At 42.3% G+C, this 13,984-nt stretch overlaps 1 protein-coding gene across 3 annotated transcripts in view; it reads left to right on the top strand.

Annotated features, from left to right (window-relative positions):
• The window catches only part of LOC109867390 (non-muscle caldesmon), a 67,784-nt gene that overhangs the window by 12,812 nt on the left and 40,988 nt on the right, over positions 1 to 13,984 (top strand). For all 3 annotated transcript variants that reach the window (XM_031801262.1, XM_031801261.1, XM_020456536.2), the window contains exon 2: positions 5,198 to 5,350. In XM_031801262.1, coding sequence (XP_031657122.1) covers positions 5,198 to 5,350 — 153 coding nt within the window. The remainder of the gene's footprint in view (positions 1 to 5,197; positions 5,351 to 13,984) is intronic.

Below are 13,984 nucleotides of genomic sequence, written 5' to 3'. Positions count from 1 at the left end.
AAAAGCAACACAGCTCATCACCCTGAACACACCATCCCCACTGTCAAACATGGTGGTGGCAGCATCATGGTTTGGGCCTGCTTTTCTTCAGCAGGGACAGGGAAGATGGTTAAAATTGATGGGAAGATGGATGGAGCCAAATACAGGACCATTCTGGAAGAAAACCTGATGGAGTCTACAAAAGACCTGAGACTGGGATGGAGATTTGTCTTCCAACAAGACAATGATCCAAAACATAAAGCAAAATCTACAATGGAATGGTTCAAAAATAAACATATCCAGGTGTTAGAATGGCCAAGTCAAAGTCCAGACCTGAATCCAATCGAGAATCTGTGGAAAGAACTGAAAACTGCTGTTCACAAATGCTCTCCATCCAACCTCACTGAGCTCGAGCTGTTTTGCAAAAAATTTCAGTCTCTCGATGTGCAAAACTGATAGAGACATACCCCAAGCAACTTACAGCTGTAATCGCAGCAAAAGGTGGCGCTACAAAGTATTAACTTAAGGGGGCTGAATAATTTTGCATGCCCAATTTTTCAGTTTTTGATTTGTTAAAAAAGTTTGAAATATCCAATAAATGTCATTCCACTTCATGATTGTGTCCCACTTGTTGTTGATTCTTCACAAAAAAATTGAGTTTTATATCTTTGTTTGAAGCCTGAAATGTGGCAAAAGGTCGCAAAGTTCAAGGGGGGCCGAATACTTTCGCAAGGCGAAAAACCCTAGAAAGCCAGTGACGTAGACCTCCGGATCTGGTGAACAGAATGAGGATCAGTACCGGGGGGGGGGGGGGATCCGTGACACTGACCAGTTAAGGTGCGCCTTGGCCTTCTAGAAACTATAATTCAAAGTGAAAGACACTTCTATTGCCACATCCTCTCAGCCAAAGGCCTGCAGCCGGACAAAGAGAAAGTAAGAGTGATCCTCGTTATGCCAAACCCGACTGATGCAAAAGGAGAGCAGCATCTTATCAGCTTTACAAACTATCTCTCAAAGTTCATGCCAACCCTGTCAGCAGTCTGTGAGCCTCTATGACGACTGCTATCCAAACACGAGGCTGCGGTGCAGGAGATTAACTTCTCTAGGGTAGGGGGCAGTATTTTGACATCCGGATGAAAAGCATGCCCAAAGTAAACGGCCTGTTACTCAGGTCCAGAAGCTATATGCATATCCAAGCTAGGATATCTTCTTGAGTGTAGGGGGCAGGATTTTCGGTTTTGGCTAAAAAACGTACCCAATTGAAACTGCCTATTTCTCAGGCCCAGAAACTAGAATATGCATATAATTGTCCGATTAGGATAGAAAACACTCTAAAGTTTCCAAAACTGTCAAAATCTTGTCTGGGTGTATAACAGAACTGATATTGCAGGCGAAAACCTGAGGAAAATCCAACAAGGAAGTGCTGTTTTTCCTGAAAGCTCTCTGTACCATTGGATGCCTTGCCTCCATTTAAAGGGATATCAACCAGATTCATTTTCCTCAAGGTGTCAACAGTTTTATTTTCAGGCTTTTATTTGATTATTTATATGAAATATGAGGGAGAAAGATCACATTGTTGACATCTAGTGGAAGGCATAGGAACTGTAAATGGATCACATTGTGTCAGTGGATAGCTGGGTGTTCGCAGAGTTTTGCTTGCCCAACAGAGTGGGGCAGCCATTGTGTCTCCCACTCCTATTGAAAAAGCTACAGTCCCGGTTGATATATTATCGAGTATATATTTTAAAGATTAACCTATGTTCGTTTAAAGATGAACTTATTGTTAAACCAACCACAGTGTCATAATTATAAAATGCTTTTCGGCAAACGCAAACCTAGCCCAGAACATAGCTTGCCCAGAACATAGCCCAGTTGACAAATTATTTCAAACAGTAACCAGCCAAGCAGAAGCGTTACAAAACTCAGAAATAGAGATAAAATAGAGATACAATTAATCCCTTACCTTTGATCATCTTCATATGGTGGCAATCAGAAGACATTCATTTACTCAATAAATGTTCCTTTTGTTCGATGAAGTCTCTTTATATCCAAAAATCTCTGTTTTGTTAGCGCGTTTTCTTCAGTACAGGCTCAAACTCAGTCAAAACAATCAGACAAAAAAAATCCAAATTGTATCAGTATAGTTCATAGAAACATGTCAAACGATGTTTATATTCAATCCTCAGGTTGTTTTTTAGCCTAAATGATCTATAATATTTCAACCTGACAATAACGCCGTCAATATAAAAGGTAATCAAGCAATGCACATGCGCCTGAAAAAACACTGCGTCACGTTAGGGTCCACTCGTTCAGACTGGTCTTACTCCCTCATTTATAAGAATACAAGCCTGAAACGATTTCTAAAGACTGTTGACATCTAGTGGAAGGCATAGGAACTGTAAATGGATACTGTAATGGCATTGAATAGAAAACTACAAAACCAAAAAGAAAACTACTTCCTGAATGGATTTTTCTCAGGTCTTCTATATCAGTTCTGTATACTCACAGACACAATTTTAACAGTTTTGGAAACTTTAGAGTGTTTTCTATGCAAATCTACCAGTTATATGCATATCATATCTTCTGGGCCCAAGTAGCAGGCCGTTTAATTTGGGCATGCTTTTCATCCAAAATGTCGAATGCTGCCCCCTACCCTAGAGAGGTTAAGAACATAATGTTGTGTTGTTACGTTTGCACTTTCTATTGAAAATGATGATGTTAAGGGAACACATAGAAACTGTTCCTGGATCTGGTTGGGAAGGGTGGGGGCGATGACGTCAAAGTTGGCCCAACTTTTCTGCTGACAGAAAGAGTTTGGAAGAATGGCTGCCCTGTGAGTTCTGCTTTACATAGAGACATAATTTGAACGGTTTTAGAAGCTTTAGAGTGTTTTCTATTCAATAATAATTATTATATGCATATATTAGCAATTTTGGACAGATTTTATGTCAGTTTACTATGGGCACACAATTCATCCAAAGGGGGCAGTATTCTGCCCTAGCCCTAACTTAAGGGATATAGTTGATAGGTAATCAGCTAGCTGTTCTGTTATCCAGACCCTGCATGTAGGGACTTGTACAATACTTGAACATGGCTTTTGAACATGACATTTGTGTCTCTTTATTCATTAATCTAACATATCATACTGAAACCGTTCCCACTCCAGGAACTCTGCTAATCACACTCACCTGTGACACACTGACCCACCCATCTGCTCTGGAGAGGCATTTGCCTGTTTGTCTTCAGTTTTGTGTGGCGACAGGAGTGGCATGCTCAGGCTTGCTCTGGTGTGAATTTACAAAGGGGCAAAAACCGCCCCAAAAACATTCCCTCAACAGTCTCACTGTCGGAGTCTGTCTCCTTGGCCCTGCGGCTGTTGCTTTTGAACGTTATTCAGAGGAAGTTGAGCTTAGACATTGATACAATTGTCAGGAAAGGCAACATAAGCCCCAATGTAAACCAGATTCGGTAAACCATATTCTTTGGAGTGTCTTTTCTCACTACTGAGTTGATGGAAATAAAGCTATTGCAGATCGGTTACAGATCTAAAAGATGGAGTGACTTAGATTAGGTTTAAACGAGAACAGATTCTTTCTTTGTCAGAGAATGACAAAGACAGAAAGGCCATCTATAATCCAGACACCAAAAGATTAATTACATCATCATCTGAGTCAGACGTTTGACTTGTGCCAAGAATGAGATAATCCCATAATGCTGATTAAAGGAAAAATAATAAGAGGTTATAAAAGTTAAGTCAGAGAGCCTTGGTCCTGAAACCTCCACTACTACCATACCAACTGGCTGTGCTTGCGTCCTTGTCTCCACAATGGTTGTGTTCAAAAATAATTGTAGACAAACTCACACAAATTATATTTTACCTCATAACTGATGTGTCAAATGTGCTATACTATGAAATCGCCTCTGTGAAATCTTGAAATATCTTCCTGATTCACAACTCAGTGGTTTTGGGCACTTGGTCATGTCATTCTCCCCTGGCCTCTCTCTCTCCTACCTATTCACGCTGACCATAACTGCTACGCGAATGGAAAACAGGAAAGAAAGAAAGTGCCTGAAGGCAAAGGGAGGAGAGGGGAATGAGGGAACGAATCTGATGCTATTGCTTGTAACTGAAAATTACTAATGGGTGGTGGGGGGGCTGATTTTACAGACCATCCGACCTACATGGCTCTTTATAGGGGGTGTTGTAAAATGGAGAGTCACTGAAACAGATGGGTTGATGGTCTCAGGTGGTGGTAACAACACACACACACACACACACACACACACACACACACACACACACACACACACACACACACACACACACACACACACACACAGGACCTGGGGTCTGGGACACATTAGGGCCCTATTAGTGACCTGAGCCTGCCTTAATTGATCCAGAAGCCAAATTGTTGTGCGTGCTGTCATCTGACACCCTGACACACAGATGGAACCTATTAACCACCAGTCCTCCTGCATTCACCCTCAGGCAAATACAAATGTATGTTTGTGTGTGTGTGTTTTGTGTGCATGCGTGTGTGTGTGTGTGTTTGTGTGTGTGTGTATTGACCCTGAGGCTAATACCATGGTCCCTTCGCTACACAACAGAGACATACAGCACAACAGACACGTCCATACGTGCTGTAGTATCTGCTCATCATAATCACAGAAAAATAGATGGCATGCACTTCCAGGCAATGTCTAAATCAGCGAGAGTGAACTTTAAACCCATTTTGCGTCCCATGGGGAGTTTGGTTTGTTCTGCCGTGGAGAAAGGGGAATAGACTGTTGTGATAAAATGTAAACAAAAGGACAGCCACATGTGTGTGTGTTTACTGGTGCTGGGATGCTGTAGTGGGTGAGAGAATCTCATCTGTGGCGAGCTGAACTCTGGGCTTAGCGGAGGGCTTAGGCATTGTTTTAAAAACATCTTCTTTGGAGAGCCCAGGCCGAGCCCAGGATGATGACTCAGAGAATCCATGTCAGCTATAAATATAACGCTCAAAGACAGACGGGGCTAAAAACAGTTCCTTATTTAGGTTCTAAAGCTACAGTCTGTGATTTTGAAAGCTGTTCAATGGTCATTTCCATTATTTATTACATTTGTTCCCTAGTCCCATATCTCAGAAGTATACCGAAACAAGTGGCAAGGACCCATTGTTTTTCAAATCTCAGACTATAGCTTTAAACAATGCATCTCTCCGGCTCTCCACAGAATCACCACCCAAAGGAGCGTTGAGGATGCAGAGGAGGTGGAGCGAGAGCATCGGCGGAGGGCCCGGGAGTCCTTCCGCAGTATGGGCAGCAGCAGCACCTCGGACCCTGGAGGCCTTTCACTAGACAATGTGGTCCTGGCTGAGGAAGGCCTGTAAGTACCCAAATACAGTCTTAGGAAAAAAAGGTGCTCTCTAGAACCTTAAAGGGTTCCTTGGCAGTACCCATAAAAGAACCCTTTGAAGAACTCTATTTGATTCCAGGTAGAACGCTTTTGGTTCCAGGTAGAACCCTTTTGTGTTCCATGTAGAACCCTTTCCACAGAGGGTTCTACAAGAACCTGGAGCCAAAAAGGGTTCTCCTATAGCGACAGCCGAGGAACTCTTTTGGAACTCTTTTTTTCTAAGAGTGTACTTTACTTTGACTCATCCAAGTTGATAATGGAGTTATTGAACCTATAGTAGATCAGTCATTTGAGATTACTCATTTCCTGTCCCAAACATTACTCATTCCCCCGCTCAGTCATGTCCCATCTCTCAAATCTAAACCACAGTGTCTCTATTACCTTATGTTTTGGATTGTACTGATGCAATGATTTATATTAAGGGGTGTTTGTCAGACTTCCCAGCTGTGGATGCCTCAGTCTATCATATCATGGGAGTGCTACTGGGACGGTTAGTTCCCCCTGCTTGCCATACATTCAGTTGTTTATGGATCTGCTCCACAATCCTGAGGATGCGTGGTTACAACAAATAAATATTTCCTTTGGGAAAAGCCATTAATCTCCACATCTCCTCTTAATCCCTCTCTCTCTCTCCTCTCTCTACCCCAGTCACTCTTCCTCCCTCTCTCTAACTCTCTCTCTCTCCCCTACTTGTTCATTCTCTCTTTTTTTCTCTCTCTCTCTTCCGCACTCATTCCTTCAATCTTTCCGAGTGAAGAAGAACACACAGCTGCCTTCCCATTACAGCATCTCAGAAGAATGTTAACTACAAAGTGTCTTGAAAAATGACTACTATGTCATGGCCCTTATCATAACTGCTACTTTTAATCTCACAGATGTAATTACAGACTGTCTCTCCAACACCTTCTTCAAGTGGGGAGAAGAGAGAGTAAAACAGCTGATCATGTCAATGGTTCCAAGTTTCTAAACCTTTCTATACCGGGTTACTTTAACTCTACCTATGTTAACATATTACCTCAATTACCTCGACTAACCGGTGCCCCCACACATTGACTCTGTGCTGGTACCCCCTGTATATAGCCTCGCTATTGCTATTGTTATTTTACAGCTGCTGTTTAATTATTTGTAACTTTTTGTTTCTATAATATATATATTTTTTCATCTATTTTTTTACTTAAAACGTTTTTCTTCTTAACTTCTTAAAGCATTGTTGGTTAAGAGCTTGTAAGTAAGCATTTCACTGTAAGGTCTACTACACCTGTTGTATTCGCATGTGGGATACAATTTGATTTGATTTGATTGAGTGAATGACTTGACGGGTAATTGTTGCTTGATCATAAAACAGACATTCGAAAATGTCAAAATTTTCTAGCACTCACTGTTCTCTTTCAGTTATTCATTTTGATATTTTACTCTGGCATTCACAAGAATCTCTAAGTAGCTCGAAGAACCAATCAAACACTTATGTCAGAGACAAACAGGTTGAGTGGCGAATGAGGGAGCCCCACCCCTCTTACTAAAGAGCCACTCTCCCGCCCTCTGATCATTCTCACCTTTCTTCCTCACAGAAGAGTTCTACTCTAGCTCTCCTCAACATTACTTGATCTGTTTTCCTGTTTAACTGTTAACAGGTTTGCCGTTGAGGTTAAGCCGCCGAACGCAGGTTTTTCCGTCTTTTGTGGTGGGTGACTTTACCGAAAGGAACGCTTTGGCTTCCGTAAGAATTAGCCCATGGTGGGAAAAGTACCCAATTGTCATACTTGAGTAAAAAAAAGATATCTTAATATAAAATGACTCAAGTAGAAGTTAAAGTCACCCAGTAAAACACTACTTGAGTAAAAGCCTAAAGTTATTTGGTTTTAAAAATACTTAAGTATCCAAAGTAAATGTTATTGCTAAAATATACTTAATTATCAAAGGTTAAAGTATAAATCATTTAAAATTCCTTAAGCAAACCAGACAGCAAGATTTTCATGTTTTTTTTAAATTTACAGATAGCCAGGGGAACACTCTAACACTCAGACATAATTTACAAACAAAGCATATGTGTTTAGTGAGTCCACCAGATCAGAGGCAGTAGGGATGACCAGAGATGTTCTCTGTTTAGTGAGTCCACCAGATCAGAGGCAGTAGGGATGACCAGAGATGTTCTCTGTTTAGTGAGTCCTCCAGATCAGAGACAGTAGGGATGACCAGAGATGTTCTCTTGATAAGTTTATGCATTGGACAATTTTCCTGTCCTGCTAATTTCTTCAGGAATATAGTGGAGTAAAAGTTGTCAAACATATAAATAGTAAAGTACAGAAAACCAAAAAACGACTTAGGTCGTGCTTTAAAGAATTATTACTTAAGCACTTTACACCCCTGGAATTAGGTCTATTCTTCTTCCTTTTTGTCCTGTGATAGCTAGCATCACACTAGCTGCGAAGACTTGGCTATCCTACCGACTAGCTTTTCTACATGGAAGGGAAAAATTACTAGTGAGCTCTCTCATTTAGCTCAACCCACTACCGTGCCACGTTGATTAGATCTACCTCCCTAGCTTTACTGCTTATAGGTCGAAAGCAATGCATTTGTTTGTCTCAAAATCAACATAGTGCTAGCTTCCTTTGGCTAACTTTGTGTTAACTAGCTAGGCTACTAGCCCATGATGCAAACACTAGCTACACTCACGTTGTTAAAAGATTAGCTAGGCTTCTATCACAAGTGGCGAACACTAGTTACTTTTCTGGAGGGTAGTTGAACGCTTGGCCCAAGATGAGAGGGAAAGGGAAGGGGATGGGGCATGACCTCCAGGCAGCAGATGAGGAAGAGGATGAAAGGGCACATGCCGCTACCTCTAGTCCCTCTTCGCCCTTAGCGTGGCAACGGTGGCGGATAACAGATATTCGCTCATTGAATGTCTGCACTCTAAAAAATGCTTGACCCAACTGCTGGGTTGCAGGCGTTGCATCACTTAGTTGGGTTGTTTTATTTAAAAAACTGCCTGGGTTATTGATACTGGGTGCAGGGCCAGATCAGAAAACTGGAGTCGCAGTTAGGTAGGGGTGAGGACTTCAAATCGTTATTTTTAACCACCCATGAAAGTAAATGTCTCAGCCAGTTGAAATTATGAATCAGAATCATTTCTATGGATATATACAAAGAACTATCAATAGAAAACAGGTTAAAAAAAATAGAGTTGGAACTCTTTCCTGCTTCAGTTTGAAGTGATCGTGTTAGCTGTGTTGTTGGCTAGCATCTCTGAACAACATTGTCCTGACGAGAGAGCACATTTTCTATACTAGGTGAAATTGTGCATCATTATATATGTATTCAAATAAATGTCACTAGAAATGTGGGGCAAAAAATACGTCAAAATTGAATTTGTAGTATTTAAGCTTAACATGATGAACAGGAATGACATTTACTCCAACCAAATAAATCAAATCAAATGTCACATGCGCCGAATACAACTGGTGTAGACTTTGCCATGAAATGCGTTCTTACGAATCCTTCCCAACGATGCAGAGATTAAAAATAAAACAAATAACATAGTAGCACGTGGAATAAAACGAAATACACAAGAATGGAGCTATATACAGGGAGTATCCGTACCAGAGGTATGAACTGTTTGAGGTAGATACGTTCATGAAGGTAGGGTAAAGTAACTAGGCATCAGGATAAAAAATAACATGAGTTATGAGTAGCTACATGAGAAGCAGCAGCAAATGATGAGTGTAAAAGTGTGTGTGTGTGAGTGTGCATGTGTGTGTGTAATGTGTGTGTGTGTGCATATGTAGTGTACGTGAATGTGTGTGGGTTTTGTGCGGGAGTGACAATGCAGGGTATGTGAGTTAGTGTGTATATGGTGTGTATATATAGTCTAGTGAGTGTGTATATGGTGTGTATATATAGTCTAGTGAGTGTGTATATGGTGTGTATATAGTCTAGTGAGTGTGCGTTGGCTCAGTGCAAGATAAGAGTCAGTGCAGATAGATAATGATTGGCCAATAATGTCAAGGACATGGAAGAGCTGGGCCTCAAATCAAAATCAAATAAATAGACAATGAATAACGATAATTTGGCTGTATATATGGGGTACGGGTACAAGTCAATGTGTAGGTGTATGAGGTAATTGAGGAAGATGTGTACATATAGATAGGTGTAAAGTGACTAGGCAACGGCATAGATAATAAACAGTTGCAGCACCCTATGTGAGGAGTCAAAATAGTTAGTGTTAAAAGGGTCAATGCAGATAGTCCGGGTAGCTATTTGGTACTTAGTATTCTCATGGCTTGGGGGTAGAAGCTATTCAGTGTCTTGTTGGTTTCGGACTTGGTGCATCGGTACCCCTTGCCGTGTAGTAGCAGAGAGAACCGTCTATGATATATAGGGTGGCTGGAGTTTTGACAATTGTTAGGGCTTTCCTCTGACACTATTTCCTCTATTCCTCTGGTATAGAGGTCCTGGATTATGATGTACTGTGAAGGTAGAAGGCTTATCTCTCATCTTGGTAGCCCCTCGATGGCAAGGCAAGCTCTGGATAGTGGAGATCATTCTTCTGTTGTATGATAAGCCTTGGCAACTCCCGTTATGCAGGGATCTGCTGACCCAAGCGATCAGAGAGAGTTTTCCCCCTTAACCAGATGCCATATCCCTCTGGGCTTGGCCCATGAGAGGTTCAATCTGGATGTGACAGGCTTGCCTCCCGGAGTCATTGAGACTATCCAGAGTGTTAGGGCTCCTTCTGTTCCCTCACTGTATGGAAACAAATGGTGTGACCAAAAACAGATCGTTCCTAACCTGGTGGGTAGGAGCTTTGGGCCAGTAACTGAAAGGATGCTGGATCGAATCCCTGAGCTGACAAGGTAAAAATCTGTCGTTCTGAGCAAGGCAGTTAGTTGCTAATGTCGATTAAGCAGCCCCCCACAGTTCTCTGATTCAGAGGGTTTGGGTTAAATGCGGAAGACACATTTCTGTTGAATGCATTCAGATGTACAACTGACTAGGTTCCTCCTTTCCCTGTGCTCTCTAACTGAGGTTTTAGGCTTCCTGCAGGACCTTTGAAACTGGGGGAAGGCTGTCTTTCCAGCCACTATCTCGGCCTGTCATATAGGCTTAAACAAGGACAAGGTGGGAAAACAGTTCAACATTCTTGACTGCAGTTTGCCCTGGGATTTAACCTTGTTGCCCAACTTCGTCTTTTTACCTAAGGTCAGCTACAATTACAATTGCCTCACTTTCTAGCTTGTGGCTTTCCACCTGCTGCCTTTCCCTTCTACAGAAGAGGAGCGGCTCCTCCGTTTGTGTCCAGTACGCGCACTGCGCATTTGCTTGGATAGGACAAGAGCAATGCCAAGAGCGACCAACCCTTGTGTTTTGGGCAACTCCCTGCAAGGGGAGGCCCCTCTCTCGTCAACGGTTGTCACATTGGATTGTGGAAACTATTATATTGGCCAATAATAGCAGCTACAGGAGGGCCTGAGGGCTCACTCCAACAGAGGTATGGCTATCTCTTGGGCATTGTTCAAGGGCATCTCCTTAAAGGAGGTTTGTGATGTGGCTTGTTTGGCATCCACTTATACTTTTATGAGGTTCTACCGACTAGACATAACTGCACCTTCATTGGCACATACTGCCCTCAGTGTCGGGGCCTCTGAGGGTTTATTTTGTGAGACTGCCTGGATTCGTAGAGTATGTGCTATACAGGAGTTGGCCATATCCCACTGTGAGGTATTGAAACAAATATTTGAAAGAGAACGTAAAGTTACTTGCGTAACCCTGGTTCTTTGATATATGAGTGAGATATTTCACCATATTCTCCTACTTGCAAGAGTGTGAAGAAGTTTTGCATGCTTGGGAAGGAACACAGTGTGGGAGAGTGGCTCTTTAGTATGAGGGGAGGGGCTCCCTCATTCACCACCTGATCTGCCTGTCTCCAACAGACGTGTATTATTGGTTCTTGGAGCTAGTTAGAGATTCTGGCGAATCCCAATGTGAGATACAGTATCTCACTCATAATATCAGAGAACCAGGGTTACACAAGTAACCTTAACCGGACCGCACACACGCCATCACGCGCATGTTGATTTGTCCCCCCACACCAGACGCAATCAGGACACGTAGGTTGAAATATAAAAAACTCTGAACCAACTATATTAATTTGGGGACAGGTCAAAAAGCATTAAACATTTATGGCAATTTAGCTAGTTTGCTTGTTGTTGCTAGCTAATTTGTCCTGTGATATAAACATTGGTATGTTATTTTACTTGAAATGAAAAAGGTCCTCTACTACGACAATTAATCCACAGATAAAAGGGTAAAGGTTTGTTTTCTAGTAATCTCTCCTCCTTCAGGCTTCTTCTTCTTCTTTGGTCTTTATATGGTGGTTGGCAACCAAATTTAAGGTGCATTACCTCAACGTACTAGACTGGAGTGTGTACCGCAGTTCATCTTTCAATCACCCACGTGGGTATATGCTCCTAAAAACCAATGAGGAGATGACACGTGGGTATATTCGGGGCGGCAGGTAGCCTATTGTTTTGAGCATTGGACCAGTAACCGAAAGGTTGCTGGATCAAATTCCTGAGCTGACAAGGTAAAAATATTTTCGTTCTGCCTCTGAACAAGGCAGTTAAACCACTGTTCCTAGGCCGTCATGGCAAATACGATTTTTTTCTTAACTGAACCAATGAGGAGATGGGAGAGGCAGGACTTGTCGAACGTCACAAATAGAGCTAAGTTCTATTTTAGCGCCTGGCTACACAGACGCGCGAGAGCAGTGTGGGTGCAATGATTAAATAACATGTATGTGTGCATTTATTTTGCAATGCTCGCGCACACTACGCGTGCGGTCTGGGTAGCATGTAAATGTCCTCTTTGTCCCCAAGGGTCATAATAGTTCAGAGAGATCAAACTTCAAGACAACTGTCAAGATTCGTTTGGGGTTTGCTGTTATTCAATCTTTGTGTCGTTGACACTCACGTGCTGCTCTCTCAACAACGTAATTACCAGCCCAGATTCAGACCTGCTTCCTTTCTCGTTGTTTTCAGAGTATCATGACATGTCAGAGCCATTGCATAAACATTCCTCTCCAACCGGTGCCTGTAGCTTTTATAGGGCAGTGTCTTTGGTGCCAGAACGTACCACTTCATAACATCTAAACAACATCTACATGACTAAACACCTGACAAATCACACCACCACAATTACTGCCCATTATTTCTGATAATATATATAACCTGCCATCTGGAACCATCAATTTACTTTAGTAGCTAACCTGTTTAATCAACATTGGAATGCCTGATGGGAGCATTCCATTCAGCCAGCTCCTGTGAAGATGAAACATACTTTTATTACAGGGCTGTTTTAATGAATGGGGGATAGAGAGAATAAAGAAGTAGGGAGAGGGAGAGGGAGAAAGAGGTGCGCAGCTAATCTGTTAATCACTCTTTCTGGTAATTGATAGAAGGTTCATGGAGTCGTTCAGCCAGATGCAGATGTTATGGACTAACCCGGGGAGGCCCCTGTGAAGTTTACACAATTAAATATAACTACTAAATGTCTTGTGGTCGTGTTGTATGAAAAGCAACACAGTATTGGTCTAGAGGCAAGTATCGTGCCGTGACTGCAGTAACGTTATAAGAAAAAAAATCAACACATTGTTAGTCTAGACTCTAGAGGTAGATATCGTGAGGTGACTGCTGTCTTTTTGTAACTAACATAAGAAAAACCCAGTGTTTATTCAGCAGGTGTTATGGTGAGGACAAAATGGCTGTGTGGTGATGAAAGGGTAGTTAACATATCTTCTGTTGCGTCTGGACCACAGCCATGTCAATATTGAGCAACCTGGGGGAACACGAGGACAGTGCTGCCTTGTGTACTTGAAAAAAATGGATCTTCAAAAATGTAGGACATCTGGATTTTTGAGCTTTTCCACCATTTCAATACTTTGAAACAAATGACTAGCTCACAAAATAAAATGCTGATATGTACATTTATACTGATTGCATAGCGTTCTTGCCCTGTCAATTGGTTGTCAAAGAGGAGATGACGGTAAAATTCACAGCCTTATCCACTTTTATCACCATTTAGGCTCCCCACCCACTGCCTATCCACCATGGCCCCCACATGATTGCCTACCATGGCCTTCACATTGGGCTCCGCCTCTCTCCCTGCAGTTAGTCTAAACCCTTGTTTACACTGGCTCTTAAGCGCTCATTACAGAAATCACTTCATTTAATGTCGGTTGGCGGAAGGTAGCGGCTCTCGACTCCCAGGTGCCAGTTCATTTGTCCAGCTGTGTTGTCTCTGGGTCCCCGCAGGGCTTGTTGTCCTCATAGGCCCCTTGTCTGTTTGACTCTCTATCCCCTGGTATCACCATTCAGATTAGCCTCTGTACTAAAATAACCCAGGGCTGATTCAGTGTTCAGCTGTAGCAATCTCAGTTATTGTCATCACTCCTCTCCCAACCCATGTGTGAGTGTGTGTGTGTGTGGTGGGGGGATTCACCACACACACACACACTTGGCTTGGGATAGGAGTGATGAGGTGTGGGTGGAAATAAAAACACACCACACCACATATTAGCCTGTGGCACCGGCTGTAGAGGAGGAATAACAC

Source organism: Oncorhynchus kisutch, linkage group LG22 (genome assembly GCF_002021735.2).
Source record: "Oncorhynchus kisutch isolate 150728-3 linkage group LG22, Okis_V2, whole genome shotgun sequence".
NCBI classification, from domain to species: domain Eukaryota; kingdom Metazoa; phylum Chordata; class Actinopteri; order Salmoniformes; family Salmonidae; genus Oncorhynchus; species Oncorhynchus kisutch.
This window is presented reverse-complemented; position numbering and strand designations above follow the sequence as displayed.